General features: G+C 55.8%; 1 protein-coding gene across 2 annotated transcripts; it reads left to right on the forward strand.

Annotated features, from left to right (window-relative positions):
- Positions 1-3,002: 3,002 nt before the first annotated feature.
- Arhgef19 (Rho guanine nucleotide exchange factor 19) lies at positions 3,003-16,541 on the forward strand. 2 transcript variants are annotated; one of them, XM_028880697.2, is made up of 16 exons: positions 3,003-3,167; positions 6,335-6,781; positions 7,119-7,400; positions 7,555-7,663; positions 7,735-7,811; positions 8,026-8,288; positions 9,152-9,312; positions 9,394-9,546; positions 9,737-9,866; positions 10,430-10,504; positions 10,594-10,683; positions 10,824-10,984; positions 13,910-14,068; positions 14,336-14,415; positions 15,631-15,735; positions 16,064-16,541. In XM_028880697.2, the coding sequence occupies exons 2-16, from the start codon at positions 6,364-6,366 to the stop codon at positions 16,219-16,221; spliced, it is 2,421 nt and encodes an 806-aa protein (XP_028736530.1). In that variant the 5' UTR covers positions 3,003-3,167; positions 6,335-6,363; the 3' UTR covers positions 16,222-16,541. The 2 variants fall into 2 exon arrangements, with proteins under 2 accessions (XP_028736530.1, XP_037059054.1); XM_037203159.1 differs by lacking the exon at positions 3,003-3,167 and adding an exon at positions 4,867-4,999.
- The last annotated feature ends 930 nt before the right edge of the window (positions 16,542-17,471 follow it).

Raw genomic sequence — 17,471 nt, forward strand, 5'->3', positions numbered from 1 at the left:
AACTAACCTGGGTCCTTTGCAAGAGCATCCAGTTCTCAACCTCTGAGCCATCTCTCCAGCCCCAAATAAATATTTTTTAAAAAATAAAAATTAGCCGGCCGGTGGTGGCACACGACTTCAATCCCAGCACTCGGGAGGCAGAGGCAGGCGGATCTCTGTGAATTCAAGGCCAGCCTGGACTACAGAGTGAGTTCCAGGAAAGGCGCAAAGCTACACAGAGAAACCCTGTTTCAAAAAAAATAAATAAATAAATAAATAAATAAATAAATAAATAAATAAATAAATAAAACCGACACCAAGCACTCAGAAAAGGTAGAAGCAAGAGACTCCAGAGTTCAATGTCATCCTTAGCTGCAAATCGAGTTGAAGGCCAGCCGGGGCTGCATAGTCATTTTGAGGTCAGCCTGAGCTACATAAGAGAATCTGAAAAACTGAAATAAAAAGATTGCTACGGGGCTGGAGAGATGGCTCAGCTGTTAAAGGCTAGGCTCACAACCAAAAATATAAGAGTTCGGTTCCCAGCACCCACCGCTGTCTCTCCAGCCACCCCCCCAAAAAAAAAAAGATTGCTACGGTTATTGCTCTCTGGTCCCTCTTTCCTCAGCTCCTTCTGATCTCCCTGCGTCTGTTAGTCTGGCTCCTGTGGAATGGGCCCGCTGTGGTATCTACCAAGTTCAAGTGAGCTCTTGGCGGTCCACCAAAGGGCTACCGTAGGTTAGTAAAACCCGCGGACCACGGGTCCATCCATACCCGACTGATCTTGCCCCCTAACCTGCCCCACGCCCCTCAACCTGCCCCACGCCTAGCCTCAGCTCTTTCAAGCCCTGCCTTCTGGAGCGGAGCAGAGATAGGCAGATTCCCGGTAATAGTTTCCCCTTGGTCCAGCCCTTTACCCAACCCTGCGCACGACACGCCCCCTTTTACCTTGACCTCTCGGTGGGCCGGGGAAGGTTCTCTGTTCTGGAGAGTTGGCCTGCTTCACCCAACCGGGTGCAACAGAGGCACAGCCCCCTAAACTTCTCTAGAGCTCCCGCCCTAGCCCACCCCAAGGCTGGAGCCCTCTGGTTTCCAGCGAGGGGACCGGGCCGTGCCTCTCGGGAGGACGAGAACGAGAAGGTTGGGGTTTTTTCTCCACATCCCCTTCTTCCTGCTCTCTGTACAATGTTGACATAACTCTGCCTTCCCCTACCCGCTTTGGTCAGTGTCTTCTTGCCGGATAATGCTGTTCAGGGAGGGCAAAGCAGACAGGAGGAGAGGACTCCACTCTGAATTTAATGTCACCAATAAGAGGCTAAGGGACCCATTCGGAGGGAGAGTTCACTGGGGTCTGGGTGTGAAGCGCAGCAGGGCCCGTGGTATAGGAGGAGCAATCGCTTCCGGGCTTAGCTAGGGTCTGGGGATGCAGGCCTGGCATACAAGAGGGTCTGAGTTCAAACCTAACACCCCCCCAAGCCCCCCACCCCACCCCACACTGTGTAAGCTGGGTGTGGTGGTGCTCACTATAATCCCAGAACTCAAAAGGCAGAGGCAGAAAGCTCAACATCCCAAGATCCTCTTTACCTACACACTAAGTTTGAAGGAAAAAAAAAAAAAGGATGGGGATGGTACTTAGGTCAGCTGGGCATCTTCCCGTACACAGTCAGTGGTTAAAGATGTAGGCACATGGTGGGGTCAGATGGATCTGGGTCTCAATCCTGGCTATTCTTTTCTTTCTTTAAGATTTATTCACTTTTATTTTTTATGTGTATGAGTGTTTACCTGCATGTACATAAGTGTATGCACCATGTACGTGCCTAGTGCCCATGGAAGCCGGAAGAAGGTGTCAGATAATCTGGAACCGGACTTGCACATGATTGTGAGGCGCCACGTGGATCCTGAGGATTGAGTCTGACTCCTTTGCAAGAGCAGCAAGTACTCTTAACCACCGAGCCATCCCGCCAGGCCCTGGTTGTTCTTGTTCATGACGCCCCTAGAACATCAATGTCACATCTGTAGAAGATGAGGGGGACCTCACAGATGGGATAGTGCACATGTTTAGGGACACAAGCCTTGTGTGCTCACCTGCTACGTGGTAACAGTCACAGTATGGGCTTCACAGGGCCGTGATGGACAGGGAGTGAATCGTGCATGTGAAGTGCTTTACACGCAGGAAGTGTACCAGTTATTACCCCCGGGGGCATCATCTTTGTACCCACCCTACACACTCTTATGAATAACACCCGCTGGGCAATTGCAAGGTGCACACACACACACACACACACACACACACACACACACACACACACACACACGGCGGGTCCACTGGGAGGAAGCAGCTTTACCTCTCCCACAGCCTTGGCAAAGTTGTGTGCCTGGCACAGAGCGTGCCCTCCCCCATCCCCCACCCCCCACCCCCGTTATGGAGGATGCCTTGATTTCAGCTGTTTCATTGACCTTACTGAGAATTCCCTCCAGGTAGGACGGACTCTGGGAAGATTTCACTGGGGAGGCAGCTGCTGGAGACCTAGAGCCTGGTCCTTCCAGCAGGCAAGGGTCACTGGTGAGGCGTGGCCATGCTCGAGGGGCCATCCAGAAGACTAACTTTCAAGATCGACTTCTCTTCTCCCTGCTGTGCAGTTGAGGGTTCCCAATTTACAGATATGGGACAGGTTCGTAGACAGAGAGGGGCAGAGGAGGTCTCAGGACCCCCGAGGGGAATTCCGGGTTTGGAGGTTCCTTTGCAAAGCTTCCAGGATGTCCTCCACTCTCACAAAGTCCCTGCCTATCCTTAGTATTTGGGAAGCTCTGGAGAGGGGTGGTCCACCTCTGAGGAGCAGAACTCTGCTAACCCCATCTTTAGGCAGTTGTCTGGGGTCCTTCAGAGCCTCCAGGAGGCATAGGACTCCCATTGTTCCAGCCCCCTCTTGTACCCGACTGGCCAAACCGGTTCTGGGGAAGGGGGGCGGGGAGCAGGCACGTCGAGACAGCCGCCTGCCTCTGCAAGGCTCCCTCCCTCACCCTCGCCTCCCCCCTCCCCGCCCCACACAATACCCAGGAGCTTGCATTGCCCAGCATTGGAGCCATGCCGGCATGGTGCTCTGAGGACTTGGCTACAACCCCATTGCCCCCAGGGTGGTCTGGAGCCCTGGACTGTACCAGTCGCTGGACGGAGGAGCTCCCTGGCTGAGGTAGGGCCCTGGGTCAGCAGGCCAGCCGCCTCCTGCTGTGTCCGGAGGGAGTCCTTTGTGCTGGGCTGCCTGGCCACTGCTGCTGCTGCCTTCCACCCATTCTTGGCTTCCTGGGGCTCTGCTCAACTTGGAAACCCCTTTCTGGGCATAACCTCCAACTAGATTTTGTCCCTTTAGGAGCAAGGGATTCTGGCAGGCTCTCCGTTCCTCTGAGCAGGGAGCCAAGGGATACTCAGCCGGGAGAGAAAGTCTTGGTACCAGGGCCAAGGGTGCTATCCAGACAAGAACAGTGCCTAGGGCTGGTCTGACACCTTGCTAGACAGACCTGCTGTCCTCTCTAACTAGTAGTGCCCCCTCTAACTAGTAGTGCCCCCTCTAACTAGTAGTGCCCTACACAGACCATTCCTTGGCCTCCACCAATCCTTCTCAGCCTGCAGAGACACCTATGACACAGGCTTCACAGAGGAGACTTCGGGGGGGGGACCTGAGGGTCACTTGACACACAAGGACACCAAGGCCCAAGGAAGGGCTTGTAACTTCCTAAAGCCTCACAGAGCTGGTCAGTGTCAACCCAGGCCCTGGACCTGGTTTCCAGAGTGACCCTTGCCTTGTGACCCTCTTGGGGTCAGATCTGGAGCCAGCCGCCTGAAGCCAGTACTCCCTGACTTTGTAGGTTAACAGTATTAAACCCAGCTTTGGACCCGGATCACCAACATCAAGGCTGAGTGGGCTGCGGCCTGAAAAGCTACGGACTGACATTCCCATGGCCCTTCCGCCTGAGCACAGTGGAGGCAGACCCACCCTGCCATCCTGCCTCCCTTTCTATCCTGTGTTCCAGAAAGGCCTGCACACTCTCTCAGCTCCCACAGCCTTCTCTGAGGTCTTAGTTGAAGATGCTTCTGCCTTCAGTTCCCATGCTTTGTTTATTTAAATCACAGGAGAGGGGCTCATTTCCTGTTCTCCAGGGGCTTCCGAGGGCGGGCTACGTTCCCATACCTAAAAGAGACCTATGTGGGGGACAGAAGCTAGCTGTGTCTCCTCCCGACTGCTGGCTGCTGGCCCAAGCCATCTCCCACCAAAGACAGAAAATAATAGGGGACTGCCTGCCGATGACAAGGTCCCCCCATGCCCCGGGCCTGAGGCATCTCCTGTGCCCTGCCGTTAATTCTTGTCTGAGCAGTTAGGAAGTTGGTACCAGCTCTCCCACTTTGCCGGATGAGGAAAGGGAGGTTCATAGAGACTTACCCAGATGGGCACCACAGACTTGAGGGGCAAAGGCTAGATAAGGGAGTGAGTGAGGTACAGCTGTTGTTTTTGTTTTGGAGAGGGCCCCTGAGGAACAGTCAGCCTTTCCCTCAGGCTTCCTGGGAGAAGCAGCTGGGGTGCAGGACGGAGACCCAACTGTCCTCTACTAGATATACCCGGTCTCTGGTTCAGACCGGGATTACAACCCCATCTCTTTGTACCGGGTCCTTGAGGGTTTTAACTTTGCTAGAGTGAGCTGGGACCTCCTCCTCCAGGAAGCCTTCCTTGCTGTACTCAGATTGGGCTGGGCCCAGCCCCCTACCGTGTTAGTGCCTGTGCTTGTTTCTCGCCAACTCAGATTGTAACCACTTTTGTGTTTTGGCTCTCCCACCAGCCTGGCAACTCCACTGGGCATGAGCTATTATTTGTTCATCCGTCTCCCTGTTTTTTGCTTGTTTGTTTGTTTCCTGGATTTCCCATCTGCCCGAGCATCTGGACCAGGCGGAAATCCTTGGTGTCTCGGTTGTCTCAGGCTCTGGGCCTCAAGCGTCTCAGCCTCTGTGGTTTCTCTTCTGCAGTGTCTCAGAGTAGGTTCCCGAGCTGTTGTCTCCAAGGCCGCTATTTCTCTGGGTCTCCCTCTTGTCTCTGTCAGACTGGGCACTGCCCCTTTGGCCCGAGGGGCCTCTGCAAGGGTCCTTGCTGCCCAGACTGCCCACAACGCACCCGGGCAAGTGTAGGCCCCCGCCCAGCCCCAGCCCGCTGCCTGCTCCCTCCCTCCCCTTGCCTTACCACAGGGTTTGATGAATCAAACCCTTTGTCTGGGTGGGATCTCCCCCAGCCAGCTGGGCAGAGAGAGGGCTTCCCCTGCCGGAGCAGGCAGGCAGCATCAGCAGCAGGCTTCAGTCTCTGCTGAAGAGGTGAGGGGCTAGCGGGAGGCCACAGAGGGCCCTGGGGCAGAGGCTGGAGGGGCCTGGACCTCTGGGCTCATCATTCTGTCCTGGGGTGCTGGCAGACTGCCTAGGGATGGCGTCCTGCCCAGAAACAGCCCATTCTGCCTGGCTTGATCTAGTGTCTGGGAGCTGGGATGGGGATAAGCCCCTCTGTCATCCCAAACTGGGGATTGGGCACCTCCTTGCTCTTCCCTGGGAGGGACTAATCTGGGTGGTGGCCCGCCTGCCAGTCTGTGACCCTCCCAGCCAGCCTGGCAAGGATGTAGGCATCACTCAGCATGAAGGCCTCAAGTCTGGGTATGGAAGGGGGTGGATAATCTCAGAACAAGGACATTGGGGCCCGTATGTATTTGCATCCTGGTGTGTGTGTGTGTGTGTGTGTGTGTGTGTGTGTGTGTGTGTGTGTGTGTAAGGCAAAGGGTCAGTGTGTGTCACTGAGAGAAAGTTTCTAAGCCTGTGTAACAAAACAAAACAAAGTATGTGAGCTTGTATCTGCATTTGAGATGTCTCAAGTTATCTATAAAAATACATGTGCTGGAAGAAAATGTGTGGCTGTGTGTTGGAACATGAATTTATGTGACAACTTATGTTATCTGTATGTCTGGTCACGTATCAATGTGTGTTAGAGAATTATAAGGTGGCTAAAAATGCAAATGTGGAAGTCGGAATGCCTATGTGGAAAACCTGGCTCTACTATTTGGGGGATAACCACTGTGCCTCACTCTCCTCACCTACAAAATGGGGGTAACGGCATCAGTTCTGAAGGCTGGTAGATATTAAATGAGGTGCTACGCGGGTGCTTACTCATTTAATAAGTAGTGACTAATACAGACGATTGCTAAATGGGCATGTGAGTGTGTTTGTGTGGCTGCGTACATGTGTACAAGAGGGTTTGTTCAGGCCTCCGGGACATGATGCTCACCGGCCCTCCCTGTTGTACTATATCTGGGTCTGGTCCCTTCTCCTCTACAGGCCCAGGAGGGTGGCAGAGCAAAGGAGGAATGGACTGTGGGCCACCTGCAACCCTCCAGCCTCACCTGGCTGAACCACCTGGCACTGCCCGTCGCCCGGTAGCCGTGTGCCAGCAGGAAAGCTTGTCCTTTGTGGAACTGCCCACCCTGCAGCCTACAAGGCCAGTGTGCGTGGACCTTTTCCCCATTGCTCCAGAGGAGCCACAAGCTCCTGGTAGCCGCTGGTCCCTGGCGACCCCTGCCCCTCTCCAAGGACTGCTATGGCCGCCATCCCCAGGAGTCCCAGATACCCATATCTCCACCAGCGGAGGAATGAGACCCAGCAGGGCTGGCAGCTGGCCCCACTGTCCTGGTGCCCAGCCCCCAACTCTGGCGGGACCCTGGAGCTCTCAACACATGCCGCCCCAGCGCAGGGCCAGCCATGGTGGCTCAGAGAAGAAGTCAGCCTGTGAGTCACCCTGGTGGGGGATGAGCCTTTGGGGGCAGCTAGGGGAGGGACTGGGCGGCTCTTTTTGAACTCTTTAAACTTCAGAATGTCCCAAAAGACAGGACAAGTTTTAACGACAAGGGAAAGATGGCTCATAGGGTCCAAGTGACTTGCCAACATTACATAACCATGTTGGCAACCCCTGTTTCCCCGGTCCCTTGCTCTCTGCAGTCAGGACCTCTGCTATCCCATTGCCCTGGGGATCTCATTTTGATGCTTAGCGTCATGCCACCACAACAAGGAGGAAGATGGGACAGACGACACTGGGTGACAGCTGTTGTTCTTCCTCCACCCCTAGGGCGCAAGATGCAAGTGTATCATAATGAAGAGGCCACTGGTGGCACTGAGACCCCCACGGGCCTTCTGGAGACTGGCCAGGCTGCACAAGAGCAGGCTCTGTGTGCGGAAGAGCCCGGGCCACAGGAGCTTTCCGGAAACACCAGAGGGGGTCTTGAGGCTCAGGAGCGAAGACGCTTCTCAGCCTCTGAACTGATGACAAGGCTGCACTCGTCTCTGCGCCTCGGGCGCATGGCCACCAGGGCTCTGACTTCAGGGTCAGGTGCTGGAATCACCCGGGAAGGTACCCAGCTATTCTCCCGGGCACTGAGGGCAGCCTGAGCCAGGCGGGTAGGGCACAGCCTATCCACCCGTGTTAACCCGTGTCAGGTGATCAGCCGGGTGTCCCACACGCGTCGTTCTCTGGATCGCCCACTCCCAGTTCTTGCTTTCTTTAGGGAAACTGCCTGTGAGGGAATCCCGAAGAGCGGAGATGAGGGTGGACAGTGTGTCGTTGCCGGCACCTGTCGACCCAAATGAGGTCCACGGTGGTCTACTGGAGCCCAGGTACCCACCCACCTCTCTCTTGGGGCTCGGCTTGGGGAGGGATGCAAAGAGGTCCTGACACTCTTTCCTAGGCTGGACCCGCACGAAAAGCCCTCTCAGGATCCCAGCAGCGCCACCGAGCGGCGCCAGTCCCGCTTTCTCCTTAACTGTACGTGCAGAGTTGCTGCGAGGGAGTCAGGGGGGATGGGGCCGGGGCGTTGGAATCTGGGGAGCCTGCTTTTGGGGAGCTGGGAGGTAGAGACAGTGTGCGAGGGACAGAATTGCGGTCAGTACCAGGTCTAGCAGGTGGGATGGCATACAGTTGGTGCCCAATTAGTGTTTCTGGCATGGGTAAATGAGTTCCCGTCCCCCGCCCCGCCCAGCTGTCCTCTACCAGGAGTACAGCGACGTGGCCAGCGCGCGCGAGTTGCGGCGGCAGCAGCGCGAGGAGGAGGGCCCTGGGGACGGGGCGGAGGGCGCGGAGGAGGGGCCCGGGCCACCGCGCGCCAACCTTTCCCCGAGCAGCTCCTTCCGCGCGCAGCGCTCGACCCGAGGCTCCACCTTCTCGCTGTGGCAGGACATCCCCGACGTGCGCGGCAGCGGCGTCCTGGCCACGCTGAGCCTGCGCGACTGCAAATTGCAGGAGGTGAGGGGCGGGGCTTGAGGCAGAAGATGGGGACCCACAGGGAATCAGGGGCTGTCCACGTGGAGAAGGGGTGGGAGGACCTGGGAAAAGACTCGGGAGCCCAGCGGGGAAGCCAGGAAAGGGGGCGGGCGGAGTGGAGCCTCGGATGGGGCGAGGCCAGAAGCAGGTGATGGGGACCCTAGGGAGATGAAGGGCTGTCAGCTTGCAGGGTGAGGGGTGCGGGGACCTGCGCGGCCCCAGAAGAAGAGTCTGGAGGGTCTAAAACGGAGGGAGGAGCCTATGACAGGGGCGGGGCCAGAAGTAGTTGACCAGACGACTCAGCTGGGCCCAGGGACTGTCAAAGCGAAGGGTAGGGGAGAAGACCTGGGAAAGTAAGGCTCCTAGAAGCTATGAGATCGGAGGGACAGAATCTAGGACCGGGCGAGGCCAAAGGCAGGTGATCAGGCACTTAGTAGGGGTGAAGGACTATCAACATGGGAGTGGGTGGGAAAGCCTGGGAAAGCAAGGGTCCTGGAAGTCCTAGGGGTTAGCCAGGGGAGAGGGCTAGGTCAAAGACAGGGCGGGGCAACAGAGGGGCGGGGCCGTTGAGACCACCCTCCCTGTTTGTGGGCGGGGCCAAAGGCAGGTGCCAGGTGTCGCCGAGCGCCATGGGCGGTGCAGGCTCCTGGAAGACTTAAGTAGTGGAGCTTGTCGGCTGGCGACTTCGGGCGCGCCCAGGCCCCACCTGGCGCCAGATTATCCTTAAGGCTGGTAAGGGGCAGGGAAGTAGTGTCTACAGAGGCCTCATCCTGTTGGGAGATTTGAGACCCATGTCCCGGGTGGCCTGACTTTGCTCTCACCACCTGGCTTCCACCCTCCCTCAGGCCAAATTTGAGCTGATCACCTCGGAGGCCTCCTACATCCATAGTCTGTCGGTGGCCGTGGGCCACTTCCTAGGCTCCGTGGAGCTGAGCGAGTGTCTGGGGACTCAGGACAAGCAGTGGCTATTTTCCAAACTGCCCGAGGTCAAGAGCACCAGCGAGAGGTGAGGGAGTGACCTTGCCTGGCTAAGAGTGGCAACAGAGGTCTGCAGTGGCGCTGTCCTTGACCTTGGCTCACCCGGCAGGTTTCTTCACGATCTGGAACAGCGTCTCGAGGCCGACGTGCTGCGCTTCAGCGTGTGCGATGTGGTTCTGCACCACTGCCCCGCCTTCCGCCGGGTCTACCTGCCCTATGTCACCAACCAGGCCTATCAGGAGCGCACCTACCAGCGCCTGCTGTAGGAGGGGCTCTGCGGGGGACGGGGGGCGGCGCTTGGGCAGGCGTGGGTGCGGAGGACTGGGTGAGGCAGGGTCCCAGGCGAGGGTTTCCGGGAAAAAGTTCTAGGTCTGTGATAAATGAGACCCACCGCGTGGGGTAGGGGTGCTGAGAGGCCAACCTGTGACAGAACCTTCCTGCCCACTGTCCAGCCTAGAGAACCCCAAGTTCCCCGGCATCCTGGCTCGCCTGGAAGAGTCCCCTGTGTGCCAACGGCTGCCTCTCACCTCCTTCCTCATCCTGCCCTTCCAGAGGGTCACCCGCCTCAAGATGCTGGTGGAGGTAGCTCACTTCGGGAAGGGTGGGGAGGGAGAGGCTGGCCTGCCACCAGTGATTACGTTTTTGTTGTTATATCAAGTTTGTCTTCCTTTTATTAGCATATATTAGTTATGCATGATAGGTTCCACTGTGACATTCCATACATACATAGGTCATACTCAACCCCCCCCCTTTTTTTTTTTTGGTTTTTTGAGACAGGGTTTCTCTGTGTAGCTTTGTGCTTTTCCTGGAACTCACTTTGTAGCCCAGGCTGGCCTCGAACTCACAGAGATCCACCTGCCTCTGCCTCCCAAGTGCTGGGATTAAAGGCGTGTGCCACCACCGCCAGGTTCAACCCCCTTTTTCCTCGTGTCTCCCCTCGCACTGATCTCACTGGTCTCCTTCCTCTTCCCGGGGGTGGGGGGGTGGGGGGGGGGGGGCTCTTCCTCCCATGTCTTTTTTGTGTGTGACCCAATGAGTTTCAGTAGGGCGGCTCATAGGAACACAAGTGAGGGCCTATTTACAGGAATTTGACGGGTGCCTTACTAGACTACAGCACTCAAGAACACATCTCTCTCTCCCGCCAGAACATCTTGAAGCGGACAGCACCTGGCTCCCAAGACGAGGACATGGCCACCAAAGCCTTCAGTGCACTCAAGGAGGTGAGCTCAGGGGCCAGAGCTGTGGCCTCCTGAGGGTCTCCCTTCCCCTAGTGGGAGCCCAAATAACTAACTTCCCATCCCATCCCCAGCTGGTGCAGGAATGCAACGCCAGCGTGCAGTCCATGAAGAGGACTGAGGAGCTCATTCACTTGAGTAAGAAGATCCACTTTGAGGGCAAGGTAAGGGAAAGGCCTTGCTTCCTCCTTCCCCTGGGGGTGGGGGGCCAGTAGTCACTGTGCATGGCCTCCCTTCCCTGCTCCGGACTCACCCAGCACCCCCAGCCTCACCTGCCCTCCCCACTGTCTATCTCTTCCTCCAGATCTTTCCGCTGATCTCCCAGGCCCGCTGGCTGGTGCGGCACGGAGAGCTGGTGGAGTTGGTCCCCATGCCCGCCGCACCGCCCGCCAAGCTGAAGCTGTCCAGCAAGGCCGTGTACCTTCACCTCTTCAACGACTGCCTGCTGCTGTCCCGGAGGAAAGAGTGAGTCTGGAGAGAGAGGCCAGGGAGATCAGGGACTCCATCACTCATTTCCTATGCAGGGCTTGCCTCCCACGGCCTCACAGGCTCCACTGGTGCCAGGCTGAGCCGCGGAGTGTCCTGGGCCTTGGAGGCTCTGCCACCAAAGCAGTGAGGCAGGTCCATCGATGAGGCAGAGCTGAGGGGTAACTGTGTCCTGGGGGGCCTGCTGCTGCTCTGAGCCTAGGGCAGTGATGAGACACACAGCCAGGCCCAGCTCCGCCCCGAGTCCTGGGAAAGTCAGCAGCAAGGCCTGGCAGCTTCCCTGTACTGGCCTGCTGCACGGACTGCTCCCGTCTGTTCAGAAGACGCCTCCCTGGCAAGCAAGGCCCCTTGTCAGTCACAAGGTCAGGGCACTAGCAATAAGGGAAATGGCCAGACACCAGCTTGTTAGCTACTGCCTTATGTCCTGTCTTTCTCAGTATGGAGAGCTCCCCACAGTTAGGATTTTATTAGTGAGCAGGATGAAGAGAAGGAGCTTGGGGGGGGGCATAGACTGGAGAGGGGGTGAAAGGGCAGATATCTTTTAAATTTTTTTAATTCAATTTTATCTTGTGTGTGTGTGTGTGACACCATAGTGCACATGTATGGTGGTCGGAGGACAACTAGGGGGAGTCATTTCTCTTCTTCTATCGTGTGAGTCTTGGGGAATCAGAGTCAGGTCACCAGCGTTGGTAGCAAGTGCCTTTACCCACTGAGCCATCTTGACAGCCCGAGGTATCTTAAGCTAAGAGAAAAGTTCCTTCCTGATTGGCTCAGTCAGTAAAGTGCACCTGCCCTGCTGGGCTGCGCTTACTGTATGTCGCATGCTGAGGACGGAAATGTGGATGAGATTTGCTCTCTGTCCACAGGAGCCCAAGGCCAGCGGACGTACATCTTCATGTACTGGGTTTTTTTTTTTTTTTTTTTTTTTTTTGTTTGTTGTTGTTACTGAGCATGTTAATTTTGAGGTAGGGTTTTATTAAGTCACTCTTGGCTGTCCTGGAACTCACTCTGTAGACCAGGCTGGCCTTGAACTCAGAGATCCACCTGCCTCTGCGTTCCAAGTGCTGGGATTTTTTTTTAATTAAGATTTATTTTGGGGGGCTGGAGAGATTGGCTCAGAGGTTAAGATCACTGCTTGCTCTTCCAAAGGTCCTGAGTTCAATTCCCAGCAACCACATGGTGGCTTACAACCATCTGTAATGAGATCTGGTGTCCTCTTCTGGCCTGCGGGGATATGTGCAGACAGAACACTGTAGACATAATAAATAAATCTTTAAAAAAAAAAAAAGATTTATTTTGGGATTGGAGAAATGGCTCAGTGGTTAAGAACACTGACTGCTCTTACGGAGGACCTGGGTTCAATTCCCAGCACCCACGTGGCAGCTCACGACTGTCTGTAACTCCAGTTCCACAGGAGCTGGCACCTTCACACAAGCATACATGCAGGACAAACACCAATGCACATGAAATAAAATAAAATGCTGGGTGGTGGTGGTGCACTCCTTTAATCCCAGCACTTGGGAGGCAGAGCCAGGCAGATCTCTGTGAGCCTGGCCTACAGAGTGAGTTCTAGAAAAGGCTCCAAAGCTACACAGAGAAACCCTGTCTTGGAAAAAACAAATTTATTTTCTATGTATGGGTGTTTTGTCTACATGTATGTGTGCACCACCATGTACAGCATGCAATGCTCAAACGGTCCAAAAGAGGGCATCGGGTCCCCTAGAACTAGAGTTATGGACAGTTGTGAGTTGCCACGTGGATGTTGAGTTCTAAACCCATCTCCTCTGGAAGAGCAACAGGTGCTCTTAACCATTGAGCCATCTCTCCAGCCCCTGAGCTTCGTTTTTGAAGAGTGAGTAAGAGTTTTGTGTTGAGAAGTGATTTGGAAAAGACAGAAAAGTTGTGGCAGAACAGAGTGTGTCAGGGGGATGGTGAAGCCAGGCTGGGGACTGGAGGAGAAAGGGCAGAATGCCAGGATGGTGGCACATGCCTTTAGTCCTGGCACTCAGGAAGCAGAGACAGAGATGGAGGGCAGCCTGAATAGAGCAAGTTCCAGACAACAAGGGCTCTATAGTGATCCTGTCTTTAAATAAACTAAATAAACAAGCAAGTCAAAGAGATGGGCAAGAAAAGGGAGTGGAGATGTTGAAGTCATAGTAGAGGCTGAGCTTGTTCTGAGGGAGGGATGGGGGTATGCAGAGGGGCGGCATCCTGATCCTGGCCAGTTTGGAGGGTAAAGAGGTGGGAGGGACCAGAGGCTCTATCCAGCAGAGCTTCGATGGCCAGGAGGTGGCCAGTGCTTCAGGCTGGGCAGATGCGGGAACAGGAAGGCAGAGGAAGGACCTGCCCCCTGTAGTGTATGTATGGGGAGAGGTGGACACACACGATGGTGGGGCCCCCTGCTCAGTGAGATGTGGCAGGGAGGGGGGCATTGGAGGGGGAGCGGCCCTCTTTCTGTGCTAGGGTAACAAGCCCAGGGCCTGCCCCGCCTCCCAGCCTCCTCCCCTGCAGCCCCAGCAGCACCTGGTTCTCTGGTTCTGACTTCAGGGCCGAGAAGCAGCTTCTGCTGTCCTGGTGCTAGTCACCTGGGAGTCCAGTTGGAGCCAGGGAAGGGCGCAGAAAGGAACGGAGAGTGTACCTGGGCTAGGGGTCTGGCTTCTGTAATCTGCCAGCAGAAAGCCAGGCAGTTGAACTCGCAGCTGTCCTCCTGCCTTAGCATCTCTGCTTGGATGCCCTGGTGGGAGCCTTACTGGTTATTGAGAAATGGCAGCCAGTGAAGCCAGCCTGGGAGAGCAAACGGTCCTTCCTCCTCCTTCCATCAGCTCACCTACCTGGTCCTGGGGTGGCTCCGAGGGGAGGACCCAGGCTCTGTTGACCCTCCTTGACCTGGTGTCTGTCCTCCAGGCTCGGGAAGTTTGCTGTTTTCGTCCATGCCAATATGGCGGAGCTGCAGGTTCGAGACCTGAGCCTGAAGCTGCAGGGCATTCCGGGTCACGTGTTCCTGCTCCGGCTGCTGCACGGGCAGCGTGCCAGGCACCAGCTGCTGCTGAGAGCACGTACCGAGTAAGCACCCCAAACCCTGAGCAAGGGTCCTGCTGAACCCCTGGGGCAGAGAGCGAGGCTGGACGGCCAGAGCAGTGCCTGAATTCTGGCAGGCGGCACCAGCCCCTCTACCAGGGAGGTGGCGCGCACAAGCAGTGGGGGTGGGTCTCAGGCCTGGAGCCTTGTGTGTAGCCCAGGATGTCTGGCCCTAACCCTAACTCTCCCAGCCCAGGTTCCCAACCCTGCTCTTGTACCTTGCCTGTTATGACCACACCTCCCTCTCCGCAGAAGTGAGAAACAACGATGGATCTCAGCCTTGCGTCCATCCAGCCCCCAGGAGGACAAGGAGGTCACCTGTGATGGAGAAGGTAGGACCCAGAACCCTCTGGAGTGGCCCTGAGGACCACTGGGGGCTGGGCAGGGTGCACAGGACCACCCCATATGAACAGGCAACTCATCTTGCAGACAATGAAAGCGATTCAGAGAGGCCAAGTGCCTCATCCAGGTCCTCCCGGCTAGACCACAGCTCTGTCTGTCTGTCTGTATCAGTTGCAAAGCAGACAGGCCTGGTGTGTACAGAGTGTGGGGGTGGTGTCAGAGTGATAGTGGGTAGCAGGGTGAAGGGATGCTCAGCTGGGATGGAGGCAGCTCCTTGGGTGTGACATGAGGCTGGTAAGCCAGCCTGTGTCTAGTTGGAGAAGATCTTGGCAGTGGGCAGTAGGTCGTCCCGGAAGATGTTTGGGTAAAGGGGTTGGGTTATCGGTCTGGGATGGGGAGGAAGGTACACTCCCAGCAAGTACCTGCTGTGGATCAGGCTGGGGTCTGAACTCTGTACTTTCACTCATTTTATTTAATCCTCATAGTGATCCTGTTAGCTGGATTCACTGTCTTCATTTTTCACACCTCTGAAAACTGAGGTTCAGAAAAGTTAAGTAATTTGCCAAGGTCACACAGCCAGTAGCTGGTAGAGCCAGGAATGGGGCCAGGTCTGGTCCCCCTCCCTCCCTTCCTTCCTTCTTTCCTTTTTGAGACAGAGTCTTGCTGTGTAGCCCGGCTGGCCTTGAATTCGTAGCAAACCTCCTGCCTCAGTTTCCCTATTTACTGATATTAGAAGGATAAGCCGCCACACCCAGCTCATACTTGGTTGCAAAGCTCCTGCCCATCTACTCTGTCCTAAGGAACTGGAATGGGACAGATTCTCTGGCTTGGGCTCGGCGTCCCACTGAGGCTGAGGACAAGCCCCCTCCTCCAGACAGAAGCGGGGAGGGAGGGCCTCCTGGTACATGGCTCTGAGGCAGAAGGCATCAGTCACTCAGGCGCCACAGGAGCCCTGTGTGGCTGGAACTGTGTGAGCCTGGGAGGGAAGAGGCTGGGAGAGGAGGTGAGCCAGAGTGGGCCGTGTCAGCACGTGGAGCCTGTGGGTCTGGGGAGGTCAGCGCCCTTCACCAAGAGCCTCAGGTTAGCGAGACTCGAGCCCGGGACGGGCAGGGAAGCTACTGTGGCCCCCTTTCCCTCCTTCATTTTCTCCTTCCTCCTGCCTCCCACCTCTGACCTGTGCTCCTGGACCCTCTCTTGGCTCTCAGACTGCCCCCAGGTCCAGTGTGTGAGGACGTACAAGGCCCTGCAGCCCGATGAGTTGACCTTGGAGAAGACAGACATCCTGGCGGTGAAGACCCGGACCAGTGATGGTGAGAACCAGGCTTTCCTGACAGCCCTCTTGAGGGGCAGAAGAAGGAGGGGCCGGTGACCAGCCTGTCACAAGGGAAGGTTATGTGAGTGGTGATCAACCACAGCAGCATTTGGGAACCCGGTTAGACCAGAGGAGGAACTTCCCGCTTGAGAATGGAGAGTGATGGGGGAGAGCGGGAAATAACCTTCTCAGAGAGGTGGGAGTCCTTCCCGGGAGCTGGTATGGTAATGTCACCCAGCTCCAGGCTGGCACCAGGCCCAGTTCCTTCTCCGGCCTCCTCCCCAGCACTCATCCCACACCTCTGATCCTGACTGTTGTGTTCCTAGGCTGGCTGGAGGGCGTGCGGCTGGCTGATGGTGAGAAGGGGTGGGTGCCACAGGCCCACGTGGAGGAGATCAGCAGCCTTAGTGCTCGACTTCGAAACCTCCGAGAGAACAAGAGGGTCACCAGTGCCAGCAGCAAGCTGGGGGACCCGCCTGCCTGATGCTCGCCTGGGGCCCAGCTGGGTCCGCTCCTGTGCCCTAGGCTTCTGTGTGTCTAGGGGGCTTCTCTGCAGGCGCTGGGTGGTAACAGCTCTGTAAATACACCCTGGCTGCCTCTGCTTGCAGTCTGACCTGAGGGCCTTTGCATTGGCTTCTGTGCCTGGAGAGCCCCGCCCCATCAGGAGGGTGCTAGCTGTCTCTAGGGGCCCTGAGGGCAGAGGGGCTGTGTGTGTGTCAACTGCTACTTTCCCCTCCAAGTAGCAAAGTGTCAGATCCAAGCAGGCTTGAGTATTAAAGTGACTCCATGAGTTTTTGTAGTTGACTCTTGTGGCTGATGATAAGAAAGCACCACCAAGAGGGGTGGCGGGTGGGATGGAGGGAGTGAGGGGTGGGGCTTGAAAGTATTCCACTGCAGCTCAGAGGCTGGGCTCTAAAATCAGCCTCCTGGGCTGAGCTCCAAGTGGAGTTGTGCTGGGCCCCATCAAGGTCTCAGGAGGGAATTGCTCTTTGCCTCTGTGTGCTTGGTGGTTGCCAGTGAACTGCACTTGCAACCATATCCCAGTCTCATTGTATGTCCTGTCTCCTCCTGCTGTGAACCTATGGCTTCATTTGGAGTTCACCTAGACCATCTCTCCATTGGCAAAACCATCTACTGATACACTTCTCCCATGTTTTTCTGCTTAAAAACACTATTTTAGAGATTTATTTATTTAGGTTTTTTTGAGACAGGGTTTCTCTGTGTAGCTCTGGCTGCCCTGAAACTCACTCTGTAGACCAGGTTGGCCTTGAACTCAGAGATTCACCTGCCTCTGCCTCCCCAGGTCTGGGATTAAAGGTGTGTGATTTATTTTATTTTATGTGTATAGATGTTTTGTCTGTATATAGGTATGTGCACCATGTGCATGCAGTACCTGGGAAGACCAGAAGAGGGCAACAGATCCCTTGAAACAGATGATTGTGAGTCACTGTGTGAGAGCTGGGGACCAAACCCATGTCCCAGCCAGTGCACTTAACCCCTGAGCTACCTCTCCAGCCCCCGACATACACTTTAAAGTAACATTTGCCAGGAGATGATGGTACACTTCTTTAATCCCAGCACTGGGGAGGCAGAGCTCTGAGTTTGAGGCCAGCCTGGTCTACAAAGTGAGTTCCAGGACAGCCAGGGCTACACAGAGAAACCCTGTCTCAAAAGGAAAAAAAACAATTCACAAAAACAAAAAGATGTAACATTCATAAGTCCCTGGAATATGGA

This window comes from Peromyscus leucopus, chromosome 2 (genome assembly GCF_004664715.2).
Source record: "Peromyscus leucopus breed LL Stock chromosome 2, UCI_PerLeu_2.1, whole genome shotgun sequence".
Taxonomy (NCBI): domain Eukaryota; kingdom Metazoa; phylum Chordata; class Mammalia; order Rodentia; family Cricetidae; genus Peromyscus; species Peromyscus leucopus.